Source organism: Alternaria ethzedia (assembly GCF_023757985.1).
Source record: "Alternaria ethzedia strain BMP 0044 chromosome Unknown scaffold_16, whole genome shotgun sequence".
Classification (NCBI taxonomy): Eukaryota; Fungi; Ascomycota; class Dothideomycetes; order Pleosporales; family Pleosporaceae; genus Alternaria; species Alternaria ethzedia.
The window spans coordinates 479,905-504,166 of record NW_026056209.1 but is presented as its reverse complement, the minus strand read 5'-3'; the positions used below and the strand labels follow the sequence as shown (position 1 = coordinate 504,166).

Here is a 24,262-nt window from a genome sequence, read left to right as displayed (position 1 = left end):
TGGAACCAGTCTTGTATATTGGCATTCTGAACCTCGACGCACACGAAAATGTCACTGCTTGACAGGAAAGGCTTTGCTTCCTCATAGATCTGCTTGTTTGCGAGGAGTATATTAATGCCAAGATGTCGCCGCTTTACTATGGGTGCCCCCGCATGCAGGTTTGAGTATTCGTGGATAGTATAGGGAGCTGTTCGACAGCTATCGAAGCCTAGCGCAAATTCGTAGATATTGTCTCGTAGCTCGCGTGGTAGATCAAGAAGGCGGAAAGGCTGTTCAGTGAGGTGAGTGTTCATGATGCTTGACAGGAATTGTGGTGTAGGAAGGTAGGAGCGTTCAAGGTGCTGAAGGCTGCTTATACATGGCTGGCAGTAGCGGCTCGCTTCACTGCATGTGTCTAGCGCATCGGATGATAAGAGTCAGACCCTATTGAACCGAGACAGTCATTGCTCTTAGCTTAGACTGCTGCCTGAGCTTCGGCAATCGCCAACAATAATAAGGCGTAAAAGCCGTAAAGTATTATAGTATTGACAAGGGCGTTACGCAAACTCGTGGCATTCGCCTCTCGGACCGAATCCAGATAATACGCCAATAGGATAACCGCACTGAAGCGCTACAATACATGCCTAGGCAAGCAAGTTTATAACCGTCCCATCCTGATACCCCTCAACGCCAGAATGTCCGCTCGCCGGCATGACCATCAGTGTGCGTCGCAAAGTCCAGATCCATCGTTGGCTAAACCAACGGCTTGTGTCAATCGTTGACAATTCTTACTCAACGCCCTCGACTTTCCTCAGAAATTCCCTGACACGGCCAACCTCCACACCCTCGCCTTCTTCGCTGTCCAGAGCCGCCACCAGACCTTCGAGACATTCTTCAATCCTGTTCTCTTCTACCTTTGTGCATAGACTGACGACCTTGCGGTACATCATCTCCAGTTGCCCGTCCTTCTCTTTCAGCATCTTACTCCGTTTGAGTAGTGCACCGTTCGCGTTCGTGTAGGTGTGTAGTCGTTGTTGGAGGACGGAGGCGGCGGGGAGTTGCTGGACTGCATAGGCCTGATATTGTGGCTGATGCGATACCTGTTTGAGTGTTGCAGGATCCAGTGGAATGGTTGTCGACAGATAGGGGGCTCCATCTGATGCGCGGCAATCCAGATGGTCGCCTGCTTGCCGGAGCTCGTAAGGCAAGTCGTCTTCTTTGATGAGCATGCCTGCACCTTCCGCATCGGCGTATCCTATCCTCTTCTTCTCGTGCAAATCGATGTCCCCTGCATTGACAGAAAGCATATGCCGTTGCGGCTCAAGCCAACGCTTCAGATTCGATATCCGCTTAGCGCGATCTTGTCGTAAACGTAACCGAGCACGTAGTGACTCTAGCCTTTGTTGCTCCTGCTTCTGTTGAGTAGATAGTTGGGTGATCAGCTCATTCGTTTGATCTATGGTGTCTTGTTTCAGACGCGCTTCTTGCGTGAACTGCATTGAAGCGGACTGGAGAATGCCATTCATCACTGTAACCATATTAGCGGATTTCTTGTAATAGATAGGAATTCCAACTCACAGGGTTGAATCTCTCGGCTAGTCTCTTCGACCTTGCTCAAGGGCGCCTTGCCCTTGCTGGGGCTGTTTGCGGCAATTATGACTTCGCCGTCGCCGAGATCGCTGCCAACACCAAAGTCGATCGGTCTCGTGCCTTTGTGATTGGGTATGGTCGGGTCCGCCTGAACTTCCATGAGCTGAGAGATGATGTTGCGATTGCCTATCCTCGCTGCGAGATTGAGAGCTGTATTGCCGGCTTTGTCGCGTGCGTTAACCATCTCTTGCATAAACCTCATCAATCCTATTGGTTTCGGGTAGTTGCTGGTGTCGTGGAAAGAAGGCACCTGGTTGGCGCCAATGTTGCTGCGTACGAGATACTCAAGAAGTGCCTCGAGGTAGTACTTGCTGGAGGCCGCGCGCCCTTTTATGGCACAGGTCACCGCGATGTGATGCAGTATCGTCCGTCCCTGGGAGTCACGGAGTTCGATAAGTGGCGCCAGGATCTCGAGCGTTTCTGGGAAGCAGCTATGGTCCAGGCTGTTGTTGACGGAGACTGCACTCATGAGTGGTGTTTGACCTGAGGCATTTCCTCTGAACATATTCGCTCCTTTGGAAACCAGTAGCCTCATCAGTGACACGCGGGCCAGTGTGGCGGCCCAATGTAGAGCTGTATTTGAGGTGTTGTCGATTGGCATGTCCAGATCTGCGCCGGAGAGGTGAAGTATGGCTGGATGGTTCGTGAAGTCTGTCCTAGTCTGATCCGCGAATAGATCCGTAAGCATGGCTTGCTTCTCTTCGTTGTGCTTGGTGTCTGGGTGCGGTAGAGGTGGCAGGGCTGAGGGAACCTCGCCATCGGGAAGCGCAATGCGCTGTCCAGTCTGGTGTTGGTAGAAGCTCTCGCTTGGTTCTGTCGGCGAGCCAAGATCGCGCATGGACATGTCTGCGCCGTTGGGTTGTGAGTAGGATTCATCTTGGGATGTTCGCATGCGCTTCCTTGGCGGCTCTTGCGGGTCTTCAAGGCCTGTGCCATAGGCTGAGTCGGTGTGTCCGTTCTGCCCGCTGAAACTACGCTCCGATGCTACGCTTTGCTGGCTGCTGGTGCGGAACGATTCTTGGCTGGCGAGGGGTCCTTGTGACGGCCGTGCCATGCTTCTCCGGCCCTGCGAGGAGGAAGCGGGTCGCGGTGCGGGTGAATTCAGTCGCGCGACCTTGTTCATGGCGGCAAGTGCGCTGGTCGCTGTCGAGGAGATATTGCTGAAAAAGGTACCGCCGACACTCTGGCTAGTAGTGCGGCCGTCCATGCTCTGGGTGTAGAAGCGCTTCCTGTTTGCTGCCATGGCCTGCTCTTTGGTGGGCGTCTCGATGCCCTGGCCCTGGCCCTGGTTGCCATCGACGCTGACATCGTAGTCCAGCAGCGGGCGCAAGACATCCTCGACACCATACTGGCGACAAAACTCTCTGCCGCGGCGGTAGCAGATCCATGTGCCCTGGTACTTGCCGTAGCCGCCCTGGACCTTTTCGTGTTCGCCGTTCAGTATCTCCTTCTCGAGGACCTTGGTGCGCTTTCCTTTGTCGACGCCAGCCACCTTGAGGATCTGGGTGGCATTGAGCCAGCCGTCAGAGCGTCGGCGCATGACAGCGACCCGATTGACTTCCATTTCGTAGACAGAGACGCCCGAGTAAACAGCCTAGATGGTCAGCGACTTGGTGCGACTGCGCAAATGCGGTGGTGGTGGTGCCTACGGTGTATATCTGGGGCTTCTCCATGGCGTGCTGCTGGTAGCCGTTCATGTCGGAAAAGGACCGGTTGAAGCCAGCGGGCGCGGCCATGAGTCCCTGGCTGTGTGGAGAGTTGGCGTACATGGCCGACTGGGGCGGCGAACCTGCGGGAAAGGATAGCGACGAGCGCGCGACTTGCATTATGTCAGCGCAGTGCTGGCGGGCGTGGTGATGGTGACTGTACGGGTCAAACGATCATGGGGGCAGGCGCGGACAGAGGCTGGGCGCAGCGTGGGCAGGTGCAGTCGGGGTGCGCAGGCGTGGGCCGTAAGCGGAAGCCTCGGTGGAGTGTGCGATGTGCGATAGGCGATATGCGCCGTATCAGGACTCGATGTTGATATGCGGGTGGGCGGGGGGTGAATGTGCCGTCGCTCGTCGAGACTCTAGAGGAGTGGAGATTCCAGAGGTCGCGTCTACGCGTCGCGGCCAATCAGCCGCCGCCCGACTTTCCTTGCCCAGAGCACGGCCACGACCCGTCTGCTACCTTCCGGCTCGTCTCCCGCATGCCTACGCCATTCCAGCAGAGCGCGTCACGTCTGCGGCCAGTCCATCTGCTGCGTGCCCTGCTGCGTGAGGCGTCGTACCTGCCCGATGCCATAGCCCGCACCTACTTCCGCCGCTACATTGTCAGCCGATTCAAGGCGTATCAGCCCAAGCAAAATGCGACGGCTTCCTTCGACGTCCAGGCCGTTGAGAAGTACAAGCACAGGAGCTTCAAAAGGCGGCAGATGGCGATCATCAATGAGCGCACACGACCAATGCTGAGGAAGGGGCAGAAGGGCCTGAACTTCCTGCGGCGGGCCAACCTGGGCGAGATACCATGTCTGCAGAAGGTGCTGTTCTTCGCCTATGGGCGCATGGGAAGGAGGAAGTACATCTTGCTGGAGAGGTTGCTGACGCCAGACCATGTCATGGACGGCGGCGCACTCGCAACGCCCGTCGACCCAGGGCAGGCACCGCTGCAGAAGCTCTATTACAGCAACAAGCGCTGTCTGCAGTATTTCGATGCGCCCAAAGCCGCCTCCAAGACCGAGTACACCATCAACATCTCTAGCCGCTACTCCCGATTGCGCGCCGTCCTCAAGTCGCAGTACCAGAAGGGCATCTCCATACACCGAGGGATCAAGCGTCCAGCCATGAAGACGCCTATCAACAATGCCTGGGAGCGACCCATGCCGATCAAGCGCGCCATCAATAATGTCCGACGCTGGTATGCCGAGACGATGACGAGGATACTTCCTCCACTACCGACGGAAGAGTGGGACAACATAAATGCCATGGTTGTTGGGGACCGAAAGATCGATTTGGTCAGACGGAGAGGTCGCGCTTCAGTATTGAGTGCTGAGCCAGTCGTAGAAGACGACTTCTTCGCCCGCACAGTAGCGGAAGGCATTGCCTTAGACAAACCCAGCCGGGCAGACATGCCTGCAGGCGTGCAGCGACCGCATACCATCAACCCTAGGTTCATGAAACGCATGTATACAAAACTCCTCACGCTCTGCTGCAAGGTCGAGTACGACGACGAGCAGAAGCGATGGAAAGCAGTCTGGGGCGAACCTATGAAGTACATCAAACCCAGCCTCTACAACGTCCCTACAGATGAAGCGCTCTTTGCGGGTGTTGATGCTACAGGCAAAATCCCGAAGACACCCAAGAAGCATCTGCTGGAGAAATCACAGCATGTCCAGCCACGGAATGCCGAGGGCGAATACATGCGTTTTCCCTTCTTTGCCGAACGGCTTCCAGAGGAGCACCCAATACGCAGGGAATTGGATGAATGGAAGAGGAAACGTGCTGCCGCGAGAGGACAAAAACGGGAAGTGTCGTAGCCCTTGAGGCGGGGCACTAAGTACATACATACCCCACAAACTTGGAACGCGGTTAGTAGGGCACGCCTTACATGTACATAAAGTAAGCAGCACCCCGCAACCTACCTTGACCACAGTGCATTGAGCAACGTTTTGACAAGCACAATGGCATCTTCAAGCGCAACAATTCGCCACGCGACCCGTGAAGGTAGAGTATCCCCAGCCTACAGTAGAAGCCTACTAACAGCCTGTGCCGATGTTCCTACCATCCTAGCCCTTATCAAGGAGCTTGCGCTCTACGAAAACGCCAGTGACAAGGTTGACTCAACTGAAGAAATCCTCACGCGCACCCTCGCACACTACAATCCCTCCACATCGACCTTCTCCGAAGGCTTCGCCCGTACACTCCTCCTCAGCGACCCCGATGGCACGGTAGCAGGCATGGCTCTATACTTCTACAACTACAGCACATGGACAGGCGTGCCAGGCATTTACCTGGAAGACCTGTTCGTCAAGGAGAGCTACAGGAAGAAGGGCTATGGCAAGAGACTCCTCAAGGAGCTCGCTGGAGAGGTGCTCAAGGTCGGAGGCAGGAGGCTCGAATGGAGCTGCCTGGACTGGAATGAGCCCAGTCTGAAGTTCTACGAGAGCGAGATCATAGGGGCGCAAAGGAAGACGGCATGGGTAGGCTTGCGTGTGGATGGAGACGCATTGGAGAAGCTTGCGAAGTCATAATCTTGAGAGACAAGAACCTATCTGATGATTGCTGAGACTTGGCTCATTCTTGTTTGCTCCTGTTTGCTTGAGGAACAGCCACGTGAGCACGCGTAACCAGGTCCGTGCGCTACAATCGTCATAACGTCTTACAACAACGACTGCACATGTACTCTTTACCCCTCAGGCCTCAGTCAACTCAAGTTACAGCTCCCTATACTTTGTAGCTCGCAACACCACCATGGCCAGCCCGCCATTCATGGTCGAATCGGCTGAGATCAAAAGCTGTTGGGAGCAGCTGCGCAAGTGAGTTATTATGAATGTAACGCAGTCGGGCAGCAGTACTAACACATCACAGACTACTAAAGCACGAGTACGAACAGACTGCGCTCAACGAGATCCAACAATCTGTCAACCTACATGAAGGCCTTGAGGATATCCTTCACCTCACCATCGACGCAGATGGTTCCCCGATACCCACTATTGATAGTATCAAATCGAATTTGGGAGTTGCGCGGGATGTCAGCAAGGAAATCAAGGAAGCTACAAAAGCCTACAATGTCGCTGTATGCCGTACTATCGGACCTGCCGTGTACGGAAGATTACCCCGAGAACTCCGCGATATGATCTACGGGTATTTGACTACGCGTCTAACGTATATCTGCTTCGAAGATGTAAAATTTGTCTTGGACAATGCCGATACGTATTCTATCTGCCCAGAGTGCTACTGGCGACCCGATGTCATCGGTTCTGAAGTAGCTCATGAGCTCAGAGAATCTTGGTACCGGGACACGACGTTCTACGTCGAGCGCGATCAGTCCACCGAGTACCTGGTCAACAAAGACTATTTCAACGCAGGTCTGCAACCCCGCGAACTCATCACCAACCTCATACGCCGAATCTGGATCGAGGAAAGAGAGACAGAAGCAGCAAACGCGCAGATCCTGAGATATATCGACGAGCTGTTCCTGTTGAGGACAGTTACACATTTATGTGTTGATTTGAACATGTCTAACCTCAGGCTCATTGACAAGGGTAGGATGTTCAGGGGAATTCTGCAGCTTATACGTCCGACGATTCTACATCTGCGAAGATCAGGTTATCAGTGTAAAATCACAACAAGCGACGACCGATTTGGGGAAGGCATGTTTCTTGGTACTATCAAGCAGTGGGAGGACGAGCTTGAAAGGGAGATCGAGAGGGGCGATAGTACTGCGCGAAGCGGTGTCTAGGCGGAAGGGAGAGGACCTGCCGTAACAGGAAGAAGGCAAGCTATATCCCCAATTGCGTTCTCGAGTTTTCTGGGCTCAACCAGAATATACCGAGGAGCGTAGGAGTGCCCATCGGTTAAAGATTGCGATAACGTGGTGGACAACCATGACTCATGGGTGACAACCAGTTTTGTGCTTGGTTTGAACTTGGAGGTTGAATTTCAATACCACAATAGTGGCCCCATCACGTCTGGTCTCGAGTTCATCGATATCTAAGAAGATATAATTTCCATCTCGCTATTCCCTCTACTATGCTCAGCTGCGATTCGAACAACATGAGTCCAGCTTACGTACATCTCTAGGCCCCTCTCGTCAACAATCACCGGCGGCAAACTCCCTCATCAAAAACATCGAATGCCCAACTTTCTGCCTTCGGTTTTCGGAATCCATCGTTGGCCGGTCCGAGACGAATTGAGGTCTCGGGGGGCTCGGAAGTCTTGGGCCGTAGAAGGACCGACCCGTCAGTATCGATCAAGATGAGTACGCGTGGATCATGACGGCAACTCTAACGATCAACAGTGTGCGAATGTAGTTTCGCAAGACGAAATATGGTGGGCTGGCGATACACAGCACATCTCTCCAAGTAGGAAGATGTCGGAGTGAATGAAGTAAAAGTGCGCGCTAATTTTAACATGACGGACATATCCATTGTAAGAAGGATCTCCATTCTACGACCATATTCACGAGATACCATAGCAAAAGTAGCGACCACTACCCATTCATAACAACAAGGTACAAGGTAGCGGGTATCTTTACCTAGAGTTTTCGGCATAATACCCAATCTACGAGTTTCCTCGTGGTAGCCAGCCGGACTTTGCACCGCACCATCGCACGACATGCGGTTGATTAGTTTAAGACTTTCCCATTCGAGCCGATGACAAAGAAAGAGGCGGCTTAGAGGGCATGTCAGGTTCCACAAAATCCAGCCACGAGCTGACAACTCCAGAAATCACAGGGATTGGGGGTACACACTCCGCTTCGGAAACATCACCGGTCCGAAGCCGATGAATTGTAGATTAACGGGGAACTTACTTACCTTTCTTAGGCATAGCAAGTCGAACGGAATATAGAAGCCTCACTACTGAATCGAGTCAGCTATGCTGACCACTTGCTTGATTGCGCTGTCCTTGCGAATAACCTATCTCGGACAGGTAGGACCTTGTGTGCTAGCAAGGTAACACACGGCTGAGCATGTACTGACAGTCAGAAGGTAACGGCCCTTCTGGTCGGATTCGGACGCTGACACACTTCCACGGCTGGGATTCAGGCCTCATGGATAGGTTCAAGAATACCTGCACGCGTAGACATGGGGTAGTCAGTATATATGAGGAAACTGCTCATCGATGTTAAGACACCACCAACGAACATCTCAGCTTCCAAATCTCCACCACAATCGTTACCGCCAGTATGCATTCTCAGTTCATTTCTCGTCGGATCGGGAAGAGTGCCATGCTCCTCCTGCTCTCCTCCTACCTTTCGAGCTACGCATTTGCGACGGCAGTCCCTGAATCCGTCGATGTCGCCGTGATAGGCGCAGGACTTTCAGGCTTAACAGCAACACGAGACCTTCTCCGCGGCGGCAAATCCGTCATCGTTCTCGAAGCCAGGGACCGTGTCGGCGGTAAAGTCTATAACCACCCACTGAAGAATGGGGGCGTCACGGAAGTGGGCGCGGAGTTCGTCGGCCCAACGCAAGACAAAGTGCTGGAGATGATTACCGAGCTGGGACTGCAGATATTCGACACGTACAGCGAAGGGAAATCCATCTTGTGGAGGAACGGTACTCGAACGGCTTATACTCCTGATCCGGCACTTGGTGGTTCGCCGCCCGTGGACATGGCGTCTCTCCCTCTGGTTGCCAGTGCGCAGAAGCAACTGGACGACTGGGCAGCTGAGGTCAACACGAGTGCACCATGGACGCACCCTAAAGCTAAGGAGCTTGACAGCATGACGTTCCAGCAGTACATCGATCAGGCAGCACCCCACGCGGACGCCGCCCTTGTCTTAACCACAGCCAGCAAGGCCATCTGGGCTGCGGAGCCACGAGAACTCTCGTTACTCTACGTCGTCGCATACATCGCAGCAGGCGGAAACGAGACCAACGTTGGAACACTGGCTCGACTGATCGGCATCCAAGGCGGAGCTCAAGAGAAGCGAGTCGTAGGCGGAACAGGACTCATCCCAGAGCGACTCGCCGAGAAGGTCGGACACGAACACATCGTCATGAACGCCGCCGTATCAACTGTCACCAAGACATCGAACGGCTACAAAGTAGTCTCCCGAGCCGGAACGGTCCACGCAAAGCAAGTCGTCCTCGCCATGGCGCCTCCCCTCCTCCGTCAAATCACCTTCTCACCCGCCCTTCCTACCACCCGCCAACAGCTCAACCAAGCAATGAAGATGCCATCCATCGGCAAAGGCATCCCCATCTACAGCACACCCTTCTGGCGCAAGACCGAAGGCCTAAACGCCCAAGTCATCTCCGACAACGGATCCACACGCGTAACCTTCGACTCCACACCCGAAGACACCAAATTCGGCGCCCTCCTCGGCTTCCTCCTCGGCGACGAGATGCGCGCGCTCGACGCCCTCACCCCGGCCCAGTGCGAAGAGAAGATCCTGTCAGACTACGTGCGGTATTTCGGCGAGGAAGCAAAGAACAACACGGAGTTTGTGTTGCAGCGCTGGGACTTGGAGGAGTGGTCCAGAGGAGGACCTGTGGCGGTTGCTCCGCCCAATGTGCTCACGAAATATGGTCAGGCGCTGACGATGAGGGCCGAGGGGTTGCATTTTGCGGGCACGGAGACGAGTCCGTATTGGACTGGGTATATGGACGGAGCTATCCGGAGTGGAGAGCGTGTTGCTAAGGAGATTATGGGTATGTGGTATTGAGACTTGCGAGGATTGGGGTAGTAGTCATGGTAGTTGTAGTTGTATCTGTAGTGGAGGGGTTACATCGTGATCTTGCCGTCCAAATCTGTGATTAGAAAAACCTACCTCTGTCCCCGGACATCTTTAGCAAAGAAAATGGGATACTCTTTCCAGCAAGACGGGGTCGTGTCATATTTTGGGTCGCCGGAAAGCAGGAGTCTAGGTTCTTAGTTCCCAGCGCCATATCCGGGGAAAGGTGTTCGTGATCGACAGGCCCGCGCGGAATATACTTTCAGTAGCTGGGGTTGCTAACCTGCGAATTGCTTACCTTGACGCCAGATCGACATGTCACGGTGAGCCTCGGCTCCACCGTACACCATGAGGTTTGTGTATAATAGGAATCCGTAGGATGTTGTATTTGCTTTTTTATCACCTCAGCATCATTCTGACTCGTGTTTCGCTCTTACAATCTCATACCCGCTTCAAATCACTGATTCAATCGCAAGATACCTCATCGACATCATGCACTTCTCACTTCCCCTCCTTCTCCTTCCCGCCATCGCTTTCTGCGCGCCTGTTGCGGAAATCTTGCCTACGGCGCAGGATGTGATAAAGTCTGTGGTTAACATCCACAACGCTGTTCTCGAGCTCGATCAGAAAGTACTAGCTTTCCAGGGTGGCTCCTTCGAAACTGCCTTTGTCGAAGGCAAAGAAGTGCTCGCGGGCGTAGCGAAGATCCACGAAGTAAACCGCGAAGGGTTCCGACGAGCAACCCTAGCTCTGCCGCCATTCTCCATCAAGGATACTACCGATGTGATCAACACCGTCGTAGCAACTGGTAGGTCATCATCACGGCCCTTCCTGCACAGACAGAATGCTAACACTCGCTGTGAATAGTCAACGTCAGCATCCCGAACGCGACCAAGCACCTACAAGAGAAAGAGCCCGTGTTCAAGGCGAACGGCTTCTCAGCCGTCGTTATCGCCAGTCTGGCGCTGTTGGAGTTCGACCACGACACGTTCAGCGCGGCAGCAGCGAAGAACTTCAATCTCGCTACTCCCAAGCCGAAGTTGGACGAGGGCATCGCGGCGGCAGCGAACATCCACAAGGTTATCCAGGATACTATTGTGTTCTACACTGTAAACGCGGTCGTGTGAAAGGGAGGGTCGTACCCCAGGTGGTGTATAGCGGTGTAATATCTGCCCTTAAAAGGTGCCACGCATGCGCAATTAGTAGGAAGTCGCGTCCGTATCAATACAAACACGTGCCCCATGTATCCGCCTGCATCTGCACCTGCACCCGCACCTGCACATGCAGAGAAAAGTAAACATGCCACCGATGACGTATCAGAGTGATCGCCCACCAACCTTGTTTCTCCTCCACAGTCTAGATGCCGCTAGCTCTCCCGTAGCGCTCCATGCCATCATCCATTGTCAGCCTCAGCCCCAACTTTTCGGGCTCTGTGATCTCCAGACTTCCCTGTTGCACATCACCACTCCCGTTGTTCCTGCCAAAGTAACAATACCACCACAGTACACTCGCTGCACGACAACCCCCCAGCGAAATTCCTCACAATGGGTATCTGCGGCAGCAAAGAGAAAGCGGGCGAGTCGACCGAAATGGCGCGGCCCTCACAGTCACAAAACGCAGCATCAATCGCGCAAACCCAGCAAAACATTCCCGTCGCCAATGAAGGTCCCACCGTAAAACCGCGCAGGTCCCCCGACAACCCCATCGTGTACTTCGACATTGCGATTGGCGGCAAGCCAGCCGGCCGCGTGCAAATGGAACTCTTCCTCGACGTTGTACCTGCGACATCAGAGAACTTCCGCCAGTTCTGCACAGGCGAGGCGAAGCGCGGCGGCGGGTACAAGGGCAGCACTTTCCACCGCGTTATTCCCAACTTTATGATTCAGGGAGGCGATTTCATGAATGGGGATGGTACGGGGAGTGCGAGTATCTTTGGGGGCGATTCGTTCGACGACGAGAACTTTGAGCTAAGGCATACGCATCCTGGGCTGTTGAGTATGGCGAACTCTGGGTACGTGAACTCTTGTGTGGGATGATAGCTTGACGTTGCTAATATTTCCACAGGCCCAACACCAATGGTTCTCAGTTCTTCATTCTGACTGCTGCGACGCCGCATCTTGATCGCAAGCACGTCGTATTCGGGGAGGTGTTGGATGGTATGGATGTTATAAGGAAGATCGAGGCGACAAGGACTGGCCCCGGTGACAAGCCATTGAGCGATGTCGTTATCGCTGGATCAGGGCAGTTGTCAGGCGCAAAGCCATTGGCTTAAGACGGGAGGAGGTAATAAAAGCAGGTCGTCTCGCGGTACATAGGTTTCCAGGTCTTGGAATCGTAATGATAATGTAATACATCTCTGCAACACAGTGCAACTATACTTCACCTAGCAGTATATCTTGCCTTGAGATTCTATCAATATTCATTTCAAGGCTAATGTAGACCGCAGCGCACCTGTTCAGTTCTTTCTATACAAGACACTCCTGCTATTGTACCAGCTCGCCCAGCTCCGCCATCTGGATACGCATAGCTTCCTCCTCCCAGAACTCCGCCAGCTGCTCAGCTCCCCTCCTACCACCCCACTGTCGCCCGCCTTGGTCCATATCGCCTTCGACTCCATCCATGAGGCGCCGAAAGCAGCTCTTGAACTTGGGTTCGTTGAAGTGGTGGTAGGGGTGGTCCGGATTGAGCCATGCTGAACAGATATAGCAGAAATGTGTTTGGCACTGCGCGCAGGTCTGCAGAGACACGAAGTCAGTATGTGCGCCATAAGCATCTTATGAGGGTCGGAACTTACCATATGGTTGCAGCCGTAACCTTTCTGGCAGGGTACAGAGCAGTATGGGCATGGTGTCGTATTCTTCATGATAAAGTTGAGCGATGCTTGGTCGTCCTCGGTGAGCTCTGTGACATTGCGTGGCTCGCAGCGTACGAAGTCTCCGTGCCACGATGCTAGGCAGATGACACAAAAGGCAAGGGTGCAATCTTCACAGACCTGCAACCGCTCCATACCTCGTACCCCGACTCCACGCTTTTCCGGGCCGCTTTCGGTCTGGGTCTCCTGTGGTTGAGCTGGGCCCTCATCGTCTGCTTCAGAATCTGAATCGTCCATCTGCGTTACGTCCGTAATCTTAGGGTATTTATCAGACCGCATAGCGCCTTGACACCATTTGCGCGGACAATATACGATGTTCGGGTCGGATTCGATCTTCTTCTTCCGCTTTATCTTCGCGTATCGCTCGACCTGGTCGCGGGATATAGGGATTTGTAACAGCTCCTTGGGTGACAGTAGCCGGTCCTTCTTCTTCCCACTACTACCGCACTCCGTAGACATGCATTTGATATTGTTGACGTTTCCCTCTGTTATACAGCTGTCGTAGTATTCCTGGAGGCAGTTGATGCAGAAGACATGGCTACAGCGGGCCATGCGATAGCACGCGGATCCCTTCTTCGGCTCGAGACAGACTCCACAATCGAATGTGTCTTTGTCAAACAGTTCCTTCTTCATCCGCCGACTATAGTCAACCAGCTCCTTCTGCATGGACGAGGGTAGCGTGAGGTCTTCCAGGCCAAAGGCATTCTCGGCCTGTTCTTGGAGAGAGCTGATGTACGAGAAGAGTATGGAACCACCTCCGTACTCCTCCCAAAGTGTCTTCGCTTCGGTTGTCAGTCGGGCCTGTAGATCCTCGCGGATCCATGAAGGCGAAGTCGACAGTCGAATTACAGGCGGTAGATGTTCGGGATATTCGGCAGGCAGTATAATTTCGAGGCGCAGCGGAGGGAGGTATGGGAGTCGTTCGACATCTTGCTGTGGCTCAAAGGTGATAGGTAGAGGCTTGGCGGGTGCGACGAGCAGTTCGAGAGTGGCCGAGTACGGATCGCTATCGTTGATGACCAGCTCCGGGTAGATGGACTGCAGCGTGCTGAGCTCTTCGGCGCGCTCGTCTTCCAGGTTGAACTCGGTCATAGCGGCAGATGTTAGGAATGCCGCGTTTCTATCGGCGAGCGGGTTGTATATGAAAGTGGCGGCGGCGGAGAGAGGGCGGAGATAAGTCGAATGCGGTCGCAACAAAGTGTGAAAAGGGCGTGGCGACTCTCTTCTATCGATAGCGCATAAAGGCAAAAGCCCCCTTGAAGAGGCCCATTGTGAGTCAGGCGCTGGCTGCAATCACTGCGATTCCATAGAGGCTTTCAAGAGCCAGGCCGTAGCAGCAGATGCGAGCATGTATGCAGCACAATCCCATCACCGAGGCATCTCGCATGCCAAGGCCGGCAGGGTACCGCCGGGATTGCGCCGTCATGGACACGGCATGCGCACCCTTCACTCTTGACACGCTGCACCTCCCACGTGAAGTTGCTATGGAGGCCCCTCCGCTTGCGTCGCTGTCCTTGACGCATGTCCACTATGTTGGTCTCATCTACTGACAGCCAGAGTCGCTGCTAATCCGCCCAGAATCCCGCCGACCGCGTCTCCTACCTCTGCGCATGGCTTGCGCTTGTGCCCCAGGGACTGTGCGTCGTTTATGCGACGCTGATATGGTCAAATCGCGAGATTGAGATATTCCTCATGTTTGCTGGCCAAATGGCGTGTGAAGCGCTCAACTGGGTTCTGAAGAGATACATCAAAGAAGAGCGGCCGCGGGGTAATGTTGGCAAAGTATATCATGTGAATGTAGTACTGATAATTTTACAGAAATGCATGGAAAGGGCTACGGAATGCCTTCCTCGCATGCCCAGTTCGTCTCCTTCTTCTCCGTCACCCTAGGCCTGTTTCTCCTCTTTCGGCACGTCCCACACCCGACCGAAACCCACACCCCCTTCTCTTTCGGCGGCCGCGTCCTCCTTTCGCTTCTAGCAATGGTTTGCGCAGGAGCTGTAGCAGCAAGCAGGATATACTTGAGCTACCATACACCAAAGCAAGTTGTCGTCGGATGTGCCGCCGGAGCCCTCTTCGCTCTAGCTTGGTTCGGCTTCACAACCTTCCTGCGGAAGGCCGGCTGGATAAACTGGGCTCTTGAGACCTGGGTCTTGAGGACGTTGCGCGTGCGAGATCTCGTAGTACAAGAAGATCTCGTTGATTCTGGCTGGGCACGCTGGGAAGACCGAAGGAAACGGCAAACGTTCCAAGTCCAGGGTAAGAAAAGCAGGTGAGATCTAAAATCTCTGTATATATTACCACGGTACGAGGCTGTCATACTCGTATCCGCTTGTCCATACTCAAATAGATGTGTAGCGCAACACAAAACAAGATTGGCGACTAGGCCGACTTTCAAGCCTCTCGACATTCTTAGCTCCCGTGCGCCGTCGAGATCTCCAGAGCTTCTTTCCGCGGAGTCACTTTCGTTCGTTCAACATCTCAGCCTCCAGACAGGCATGTCCCTAGTACCAATCACAGATCATCGTCATGACATCTGTAACAGCCACCAACGTCAGGCTAGTCGTGGCTTCAGCCGTGTGCAACGGCATATTCTTGCTCTTCCAACACTTCGAAACCTATCATCCCCCGTGCTGCCTTAACAAAAGACTTATCTCCAGTCAGCCGTGGCTGAAGTTTGCCGTTCACAAGCGATGATCCCCACAGTTAATGGTTCGGACTATATGTGGACCCTTGACGTGCATCTTCCGTCACAATCGTCATGCTGCCGTCGCCGTGCCGTTGGCTATGACAAACCCGTCAATCCGAATGATTGACCGCTATAGTATAACGGCGGCCGTAATTACTTTTAGGTCGTCTTTTAGGTCGGGTTTCCCCAACTTAGGCGTCCATGTCGTAACTGTCGTCCCTCATCACTATTCTCTATGCTCTGTTTTGCAAATACCTTTGTCAATATACCCATCCCCAGTAATCTCTAATCCGACTTCATCTTCCGACGATGCCACGCATGAACACCTACCGCGAGCCCAAACCCCCACCGCACCGTTCCCGCAGCCACCAAAGAAGCCAAAGCCAAAGTGAAAACAGCAGCCCCCTCCCACGCAATGAATCAAACTACGACGTACCCGCACCGGAACCCAAGAAGCATCTCAGCAGTCTAGAAGGGCACCTCGTCGCAGCGAGTGGAGAGTTTGTTGGCACATTCATGTTTCTCTACTTTGCTTTTGCCGGTCAGCTCATGATCATCAACCAAGCAAGTGATCGGTCGATTCTGAATGGGTTTGCTAGCAGTCAGCAGAATATCTTCATTGCTTTGGTGTATGGGTTCAGTTTACTGGTGAATGTCTGGGCGTTCTTTCGCATTAGCGGTGGGTTGTTCAATCCGGCGGTATGTACCCTCCCAGTATCCTCCAGGATACGCGTTAGGTTGTCGAACGATGCTAACATATCTCCAGGTTACCGTCGGCATGGTAGTTGCCGGTCAACTCCCCTTCATCCGATCCCTCTTTCTCGTTCCCGCTCAGCTACTCGCATGCATGTGTGCGGGTGGAATCGTCCAGGCTATGTTTCCTGGGGATATCAGTGCTGTCAATACTTCGCTCTCCCAGGACACGTCTATCGCCCAGGGAGTTTTCATCGAAATGTTCATGACTGCTGAGCTCGTCTTCGTTGTGCTCATGCTAGCTGCGGAGAAGAGCAAATCTACATTCCTAGCTCCGATTGGCATCGGATTGGCGCTGTTTGTAGCTATGATGGGCGGTGCGTTGATCTTCACTCTGAGACGAGGAGATTTTTGGTTCTTGACGCTAATTGTGCATAGGTGTATACTTTACCGGCGGCTCACTCAATCCTGCGCGTAGCTTTGGTCCAGCTGTCGCTTCAGCGTCGTTCGTCGGTTATCACTGGATCTACTGGGTTGGTCCATTACTCGGTGCGCTTCTTGCTTCGGCATACTACCGCTTCGTGAAGCACTTCAATTACGAGCAAGCGAACCCGGGGCAGGACTCTTCGGGTGGCCACTTCTCGGCATAAGTGTCTAAAGAGTGGGCAGTGTCAGGGATTCTCGGCAGATTCGAACATACAGCGTGGAGTTATAGGAGTATTCCATCGATGAAGGATAGTTGCAGAAGCGTTTGGGTATCTTGTTGCTTATGGGAAATCAGTCTAATCGTTTCCCTTTCGTACAACTAGGCAAAGACGTAAGATGGTTTTGGTGCTCACTTATGTAGTGTTGAACTGATCGAAAACGGGTTCACATCTCTGTTAAACTTTTACGTAGTTTACTGTGGTCATTTGTTATCCAACAGCTATAAAGACGGCAACGAGAGCGTGCACAATGTGCACGATATCCGGACACTATAATGACAGCAATGCGGGAGTGCAGGATATGTACGATGGCTCAACCCTGAGCACGATATCCAGAACACTAGACTCCATGTAAATGCAAGCACAAAGACGCGGTGTTGATGCAGACGCAAGGCAACGATATGCAGGGAATCAAACAAAAAGGGGCCAGTTGTTACGGAAAGAAACAAGAGCTGGATACGAACATGAATCAAACAGGGGACTCCTGTAAAGGCTGTCCGCGATCAGGGAAAAGGAATGAAACAGCATAAGCCGCGAAGGAAGTGCAAGGAGGGATGGCAGTAACAAGCCCACCCTGTATCGAAGCCTTTTGCACGAGCGCGACGATGCAGAGACATATCCCGGCGAACACCAACGTGATCAGTATATATCTAGTTGTTGTCAGTATACTCCTTAGCACTAACTCATCAATTGGTACTTACAGGCTGTCATGCTTCACTCGACGAGTCTGATAGCGAAGGTACATCATCATTGCGATGGACCAAACCCCAAAGATACTGTCCGACAACATCAGTACGATTCAATAGAGATAGAATGGTGGATACTTACGTCCAAGAGAAGCTAGGCCGGACCGCTGCGTCATTACGCATGATGAACCACAGTACACTTGTTACGCCCATCAATGAACCCAACATCTGACCCGCCATAGTCATCAGATGACAAACGGCGACGAAAGACATCGTACCCATGGTAGCCAAAGGGATTCTTATAGGGAAAGGAGGGGGCGGGTTCGGGGCGAAAGCCCCGTGGGCGTTCTGTACTGGGAACGGTGCCAGCGCCATCTGATTGTCCATCGCTGCCACTGGAACGACCAAGTTCGTGAAAACGAGGAAGATGGCTAGAGGGACAAGTATTGTTTTGATCAATGGTCGGAGTCTTTGGAAAAGCAAAGATGTTGAAGCCTCGCTAAATGGAGTACGAAGTGCGGTCGTTTCGCGCAATTGTTGTATCGCTGCAGCAGCGTCACCGCAAGGCGGATCCGGATAAGACTCCGTGCTAGAAGGAGCCATGGTCGTATGGTTCCGAGTGATGCTGGAGCCTTTGGATTGCATTGCGCCGAAGTCGTTGCTCAATTGCATTTCGATGCTGTTGTTATTAGTATCTAGGAAAGGCCAGCAAATATAGGTAGAGAAAGTAAAGGGCCAACTTACGGACGTCAATTTTGGAGAACGATAGCGTCGATCAAGAAGCAATTGCAAGAGAAGTTTTGGGGGGGACAGGTCAAGAAAAGGCCGCGCCTGATCCCACCCACATGTTCATTGCGCAAACTAGCACCGGTCACAGAAGACAAGGCGAGAAGTATAGTGGCTGTGTTTTTGAGCTCAGCCCATGTTTAAGACTCGGCATGCAGACAATGAGGCAGAATCGCGACTGCGTGGCCTTTTGCTGTTCGCTGGACACGGTGGAGGACGCAGAGCAAGCTGACACCGGCATATCGGAGTAGTGTCACGAGAACAAAAGATACACTGTGTGGTAGACTCCGCCACGTATCTGTGACGTCGCAGAAGGAATTTGGTATATGTACTACCGTGGTGCAGCCGCGATTCGCTGATGATGATGGTGAAGGACTCGACCAGCGCACACCGGTGGCTGGCTTGCGCCTCAGCCTGATGCATCAAACTCGTAACAGGGCAACAGAGCCCCGCCTTGTCTGTCAGCCTAGCTGGTTTCTGACGTTTACTCGCATAGGGATCTTTATATACCCCCCGCATGCCTTTCCTGCCTTTTTGTTCTTGCAATGCCATCAGACTGAATCTACCAATACCTCCAACCTATTTTACTGCTCCAATAATCAGCCCCACTCCCAACCTCGCGACGGCGGAGCACCCTGTGGTTCATAACTCTTCACTTCGACAACCCACCTACACGGCCCAATTATCACTATGAGACTACCACGATGGTCATACTGCAAATGCGGAGACGCCACAATGCAATGCACCGCATGGCTCCACCAATGGCTACTACATGCCATACTTGTACTGAGCTTCATTGTCGATGCAATAGCAGCGCTTGATCTCGGTCAACACAAATGGCAATGCTTTTCGACGGAGACAACAAGCGATACTGGCGCCAACCATAGAACTGTGTCGACCATCGCATTCTTCACCGCATCCACCATCATCTATCGGACCAACAGCCACGATCAATGGCAAGAGCATTTCCTTCTCGCAGGAATAACGTCTGGTGCCGCCTCCGGCCTTCTTCTCAAAGGAGGATTACAAGAAGCCATCCTCCAATTCATACCATGGACCGTTATGCTGTCTTTACTGTTCAGCACCATACATCACCGAACGGTTCAGTTCGCCCGTTGTAGAAGTCCCGTGTTAGAAGAGAAGGTCCCTTTGCTGCCTTGAAAGCGCTCGCACAGGAGCTATGAAGGAATAGTGGTACTGCTCAGAATGCGATGTTCACATCGTCGATCTCTTTCCTATGTCAACTCGCAGGTCAACTCATAACTCGGTCGTGTCGTTTGGGCGTTGGCAATGTTGCTTTGGCGTTATCAATCACTTTTTGTATACAAGTCTGCACAGTATAAGTACTGTAATAGATGTTAAAATCCGGGTATCATACCTTGCGCCTAGCGTCAAATTATCATCAAACTGTCTCCCAACGTCCAGTGACCGAGTATCGCCGTGTCCTTATTTGCTCGGTCTGACCATCGTATGTGTATCCTCGTGACGCTCGTACTAGCCAGTGAGTTGAAAGGCCTTGTCGCAATAGCTCACAATGCAAGGCGGCCTAATGACATCGATGTTGACCTGTACTTCCTTCCTCGGAAACGTTGTAAACATCGCTTCCCATACGCATATAGACACGACTCATTTTTCACTTGCCTCCTCTCCGCAATTCATCATCGTTAGGCATCCGACAATTAGGCTGTCGACGGAGAGGAATCTCAGTGTACTTTGTATCAGTGAAGTAGCTCAAGTCAAACTGCGGTTCCAATCGCTGCTTCTCGGTGACCTCTGCAACTTTTTCCTCTGCATCTTTCGTTTTGGTGTGTGCGCTTCGAAAGAGACGATCCGCATCGTCGCGTGGTGAAGAGGGTGGCGCAGGTTTGCCGAGCCAGGATGTCCCACGGCCGCGCCAGCAGAGTACGGATCGGGCGTTGCCTTGTCCAACAACTTCGAACCCATCTTCGATCGCATTGTCTCCAGTGGCATCAGGTTGTTCCCGCCATATCTCGACACCATCGAAGATGTCTAGGTTTCGTGCGTTCTGCGCTACGCGAAGCGCTTGCTCCATGTCTGCGACCTCGAATAGGACGACTTTGGCTTCTACGTCTCTGGCGATCTGGAGCAGGCGCGGGTAGAAGCGATCGCCTTGCTCTTTATCTGTCTGCTTGATCCTTCGTGGAGGTACCAGCGCGAGCTTTGGCTCGAAACCGCGTACTGAGCGCGTTGTGGTGTGCCAGAAGGCAGCTGGCGAGATGTACGGTGGGTTTGAGATGAGGATATCCCAGAAAGACGGTTCTCCCGCCCAATTGAGTGCAGCCGTCAGCGACAAGACGCCTTCAGTCTGGTCGTCGAAGGGATTGATCAAGACGTCCGCTTGTATGAAGTCCAGTTTCCCAGTGTCTTGGAGTTGTCGCGTCTTGCGTAGTTTTTGAAGGTTGTATCTCGCGAGTTCGAGTGCCTTGTCGGAGATGTCGACACCAAGAAGACGCAGGTCAACCTTGTTGGAGGCGGAGGACAATTCGTAGTGGAAGAGGAGGGGTATGCAGCCGGTGCCGGTGCAGAGGTCGAGTACGCGTACTTCGGAGGGGAGTTCTTTCGCATTTCGTAGGAGACCGGCGAGATGCGTGACTGAAGCGGCTGTATCTGCTCTGTTCGCGTCGTTAGCCATGAGCCGGAGAGAAGCCATAGTTCTATATACCTCGGGATTAAGACACCAGGTCTACAGCGTATCTCCAGGTCGCCAAAGTACTCCGTGCCTAATAGATACTGCAATGGCTTCCCGGCGGCTCTATCTTTGACTAATTGTTGCAGTAGAGAAGCCTTGGCTATCGTGTCTCCTTTGGCGCGACGCGCTTTCGCGACTTTCTCGACATGTTCGCGGAGCCATCGCAGCTCGTTCTGGGCGGCCTGCAGTTCGCGACAGGGCCCAAGAAGAGCTGGCAGGTGGGGATCGATTGCGCGCGCCTTGCGGATGAGCGACGTTGGTATCCGTGGCATGTTGAAGGTGACGCGGTGGGGTGGAGTTGCGGTCGCCTCACTAGCGTCGGCTTCATGTCGTCTGGCTGCTGCGGCATTGCGGCGTTTTGTCCAAAACTTCGGTAGGAGAATGACATATCTCGACGTTGCCTTCCGCAATAACAATGGAAATTTACGGACTCATCACGATATGCCAAAATCTTGTGGGCGCTTATTGGTAGAAAGTATAGTATATTGGCAGCACGTGCTCAGTAAACCTCCGGACACGGCTCCTGCCTCATTACTTTGTTGGCAGCCTGCAAGCCCTCATACCAGACTCGGCCTTTCAAATTCAATCATGAGTACGTCCACATTCAAACCAATACTGAATTCGCGCATGCCATTGAACATGCCGTATAGCTAAGCTTTAATTTCCCCGCGCGACGCCCGTTCTGACCCACCATCCCCAACATCACGCCCGTACCCCATACTTTCCTATTTAACATTTATCCAATTGCTGTGAATAGCGCGCATTACTAACCTAGTTTTATCCACCTGCTGAACGGTACGGTGATACCGATTTTTATAATGAGCTGTCGTGCCTTCTTGGCCCAGCCACACGCGGATGAGTATTTCCAGGCCTCCCCAGGGATCTGTGGCGGCCTCAATGACAAACGAAGAGCACAACTACAATATGCACCATTTTACTCTCAGCATACCCAAAGATTCATCCTCATATGACCAGCAATCTACCAAAAGTTATACCCGCCATGCACATCACCAGGCACAGAACACTCCACAGCCCATACAACACCTTCCCCACATCCCTCCAAGCGCAAAGTGCCAAGTCCTCTCTCCCATTGGTTCTGGCAGAGCGGAGAGAACATCTGACTTGTGGGGTCAAGCAACCGCATACGTCTCTGCATAGAGGACTTGGCAATAACCTTGACTCGGCAGATGGGTAAAGTCGCTGTGGTTGGCACTGCATCCGACCCAGTCTGGGCAAGATGATCTTCAAAGTATAAGGTAGGATTCCTGGCCTTTGACTTCAGATCTAGCTTCTCAAACGACCGCGATCCTTCGAACGAGGATTTTGTTTTTGGCAATGTCTGATAACAACGGATATACATGGCGCGATCATTCGCGCTTGTTCCTCGCGTGCGGCGTCGTGATTCTAAGTCCTTTTCAGTATGGCTTTGATTTCGGTATGATTGGAGGGTTGCAAGCTATGGTGGGGTTTCTGAAGGTACGACACCACTGCATCGCTCTTTCTCTTTGAATGTCGACGGCGAACTGACTTTACATACCAGATCTTTGGCTATCAAACCGACAAGTCACCCTTAGGATGGAACCTCACTACCGAGCGACAGCAACTCATCTCCTCGCTCATGACGCTGGGCGCTTTCATCAGCTCCGCGACTGCTGGTGTACCATCCACCCGGTTCGGACGACGCATGTGTCTGGTTGCGGCATGTGTGACATGCTTCGTGGCTAACATCATGATGATGGCGACGGAGAATATCGGAGCGCTCTACGCCGGCCGTCTGATTATCGGGTTCGCAAACGGCTACTTCATGACGTTCTCGCAGCTCTATCTACAAGAAAGTAGCACGGCAGAGCTTCGTGGTATCTTTCTCACGGGCTTCAACTTTTTCGTTTCCTTCGGAACTTTGATTGGCACGATCGTCGACTGGGCGACTGCGAAACGACCAGACAAGTCAGCATACCTTATCCCACTGGGACTCATCTACGTGTTTCCATTGATCATCATCTGCACGATATGGTTCATACCCGAGAGCCCCCGCTGGCTCATCCTCCAAGGCCGCTTCGAAGAAGGCGTAAAGGCACTAGAATGGCTGCGTCCCGCCCGCCATGATTCCCGCGCCGAAGCCACCGCTATCCTCGCTGCGATCGAGAAAGAAAAGGAATCCAGCTCCGGCATAGGTTGGCTCGACATGTTCAGCAACCCCGTCGACCGACGCCGTACTTTCCTCGCCGTCTTTGCTGTCCTACTCCAAGCAGCATCAGGTTCCATGTTCATCATCGGTAAGCCCCCCTTCCATCACCCCAACCCCAAAAAGGCACCTACTAACACCCGCCCCAAGCATACAAAGCCTACTTCCTCTCCATGGCCAAAGTAACCGACCCCTTCGCCATGTCCAACGTGCTCTCCTCCATCAGCATAGTCGCCTTCATCGCAAACTCCTTCATAGTAGTCCGCTACGGCAACCGCCGCGTCCTCCTCATGACCGGCCTCCTCGTCTGCGGCATCCTCCAACTCATCATCGCAACCGTATACCACCAAGCCCCCAACGCAAAGTCTACCGGCAAAGTCACTGTCGGCCTCACCGCCATCTACATGTTCTCTTACAACGGCATGATATCCACCTACGCTTGGCTCTCCGGTGGCGAACTCCCCACGCAGAGACTGCGTTCCCACACGTTTGGGCTGGCGGCCAGTGCGGGTTTTGTGGGCGCATGGCTGACGACGTTTACGGCGCCGTATTTTATTAATCCGCAGAGCATGAATTGGGGGCCAAGGTATGGCTTTATCTGGGCGCCGAGTTGTGCGGTGGCGGCGACGTGGGTGTTCTTCTTCTTGCCGGAGGTTAAGAATAGGACGTTGGAGGAGATTGATGAGATGTTTGAGGCTGGGTTGTCGGCGAGGCAGTTTGGGAGTTACAAATGTGTTGGGGCGGCGAGGGGGGACGATGAGGGGAAGGTGGGAAGGAGTAGTGTGGAGAAGGAGAAGGAGGTTACGGTGCTGGCGAGTGAGAAGGTGGCGGCTGAGACGAGTGTGTCGAGGGATTAGGAGGTATGGGGGGTTGCGTGGTCACTGCGACCCAGGATGTGATGGGGATCTAGGTGGAACACGGCTTGTGGG

General features: G+C 53.1%; 12 protein-coding genes across 12 annotated transcripts; 9 read left to right on the top strand and 3 right to left on the bottom strand.

The window, feature by feature from the left end:
• Window positions 1-767: 767 nt before the first annotated feature.
• On the bottom strand, window positions 768-3,398 carry J4E87_006692 (uncharacterized protein; the record flags this gene model as incomplete). The annotated part of the gene is made up of 3 exons (XM_049378293.1): window positions 768-1,507; window positions 1,558-3,223; window positions 3,279-3,398. 3 exons carry the CDS (start codon window positions 3,396-3,398, stop codon window positions 768-770), a joined length of 2,526 nt encoding a protein of 841 aa, XP_049232097.1.
• Window positions 3,399-3,817: 419 nt separating this feature from the next.
• Window positions 3,818-5,143, top strand: J4E87_006691 (uncharacterized protein; the record flags this gene model as incomplete). The annotated part of the gene is made up of 1 exon (XM_049378292.1): window positions 3,818-5,143. The coding sequence occupies one exon, from the start codon at window positions 3,818-3,820 to the stop codon at window positions 5,141-5,143; it is 1,326 nt and encodes a 441-aa protein (XP_049232096.1).
• A 144-nt stretch (window positions 5,144-5,287) lies between these two features.
• Window positions 5,288-5,857, top strand: J4E87_006690 (uncharacterized protein; the record flags this gene model as incomplete). Its single annotated transcript, XM_049378291.1, has 1 exon — window positions 5,288-5,857. One exon carries the CDS (start codon window positions 5,288-5,290, stop codon window positions 5,855-5,857), a length of 570 nt encoding a protein of 189 aa, XP_049232095.1.
• Window positions 5,858-6,077: 220 nt separating this feature from the next.
• On the top strand, window positions 6,078-7,068 carry J4E87_006689 (uncharacterized protein; the record flags this gene model as incomplete). Its single annotated transcript, XM_049378290.1, has 2 exons — window positions 6,078-6,142; window positions 6,195-7,068. 2 exons carry the CDS (start codon window positions 6,078-6,080, stop codon window positions 7,066-7,068), a joined length of 939 nt encoding a protein of 312 aa, XP_049232094.1.
• Window positions 7,069-8,514: 1,446 nt separating this feature from the next.
• Window positions 8,515-9,999, top strand: J4E87_006688 (uncharacterized protein; the record flags this gene model as incomplete). The annotated part of the gene is made up of 1 exon (XM_049378289.1): window positions 8,515-9,999. The coding sequence occupies one exon, from the start codon at window positions 8,515-8,517 to the stop codon at window positions 9,997-9,999; it is 1,485 nt and encodes a 494-aa protein (XP_049232093.1).
• A 357-nt stretch (window positions 10,000-10,356) lies between these two features.
• On the top strand, window positions 10,357-11,135 carry J4E87_006687 (uncharacterized protein; the record flags this gene model as incomplete). Its single annotated transcript, XM_049378288.1, has 3 exons — window positions 10,357-10,361; window positions 10,485-10,816; window positions 10,876-11,135. The coding sequence occupies 3 exons, from the start codon at window positions 10,357-10,359 to the stop codon at window positions 11,133-11,135; spliced, it is 597 nt and encodes a 198-aa protein (XP_049232092.1).
• Window positions 11,136-11,552: 417 nt separating this feature from the next.
• On the top strand, window positions 11,553-12,280 carry CYP3_1 (Peptidyl-prolyl cis-trans isomerase H; the record flags this gene model as incomplete). Its single annotated transcript, XM_049378287.1, has 2 exons — window positions 11,553-12,019; window positions 12,073-12,280. 2 exons carry the CDS (start codon window positions 11,553-11,555, stop codon window positions 12,278-12,280), a joined length of 675 nt encoding a protein of 224 aa, XP_049232091.1.
• Window positions 12,281-12,491: 211 nt separating this feature from the next.
• J4E87_006685 (uncharacterized protein) lies at window positions 12,492-13,972 on the bottom strand (the record flags this gene model as incomplete). Its single annotated transcript, XM_049378286.1, has 2 exons — window positions 12,492-12,743; window positions 12,803-13,972. The coding sequence occupies 2 exons, from the start codon at window positions 13,970-13,972 to the stop codon at window positions 12,492-12,494; spliced, it is 1,422 nt and encodes a 473-aa protein (XP_049232090.1).
• Window positions 13,973-14,587: 615 nt separating this feature from the next.
• On the top strand, window positions 14,588-15,156 carry J4E87_006684 (uncharacterized protein; the record flags this gene model as incomplete). The annotated part of the gene is made up of 2 exons (XM_049378285.1): window positions 14,588-14,648; window positions 14,699-15,156. 2 exons carry the CDS (start codon window positions 14,588-14,590, stop codon window positions 15,154-15,156), a joined length of 519 nt encoding a protein of 172 aa, XP_049232089.1.
• Window positions 15,157-15,878: 722 nt separating this feature from the next.
• Window positions 15,879-16,912, top strand: J4E87_006683 (uncharacterized protein; the record flags this gene model as incomplete). The annotated part of the gene is made up of 3 exons (XM_049378284.1): window positions 15,879-16,268; window positions 16,336-16,639; window positions 16,701-16,912. 3 exons carry the CDS (start codon window positions 15,879-15,881, stop codon window positions 16,910-16,912), a joined length of 906 nt encoding a protein of 301 aa, XP_049232088.1.
• A 3,159-nt stretch (window positions 16,913-20,071) lies between these two features.
• On the bottom strand, window positions 20,072-21,420 carry J4E87_006682 (uncharacterized protein; the record flags this gene model as incomplete). The annotated part of the gene is made up of 2 exons (XM_049378283.1): window positions 20,072-21,071; window positions 21,122-21,420. 2 exons carry the CDS (start codon window positions 21,418-21,420, stop codon window positions 20,072-20,074), a joined length of 1,299 nt encoding a protein of 432 aa, XP_049232087.1.
• A 1,063-nt stretch (window positions 21,421-22,483) lies between these two features.
• J4E87_006681 (uncharacterized protein) lies at window positions 22,484-24,190 on the top strand (the record flags this gene model as incomplete). The annotated part of the gene is made up of 3 exons (XM_049378282.1): window positions 22,484-22,624; window positions 22,689-23,424; window positions 23,484-24,190. 3 exons carry the CDS (start codon window positions 22,484-22,486, stop codon window positions 24,188-24,190), a joined length of 1,584 nt encoding a protein of 527 aa, XP_049232086.1.
• Window positions 24,191-24,262: the final 72 nt, after the last annotated feature.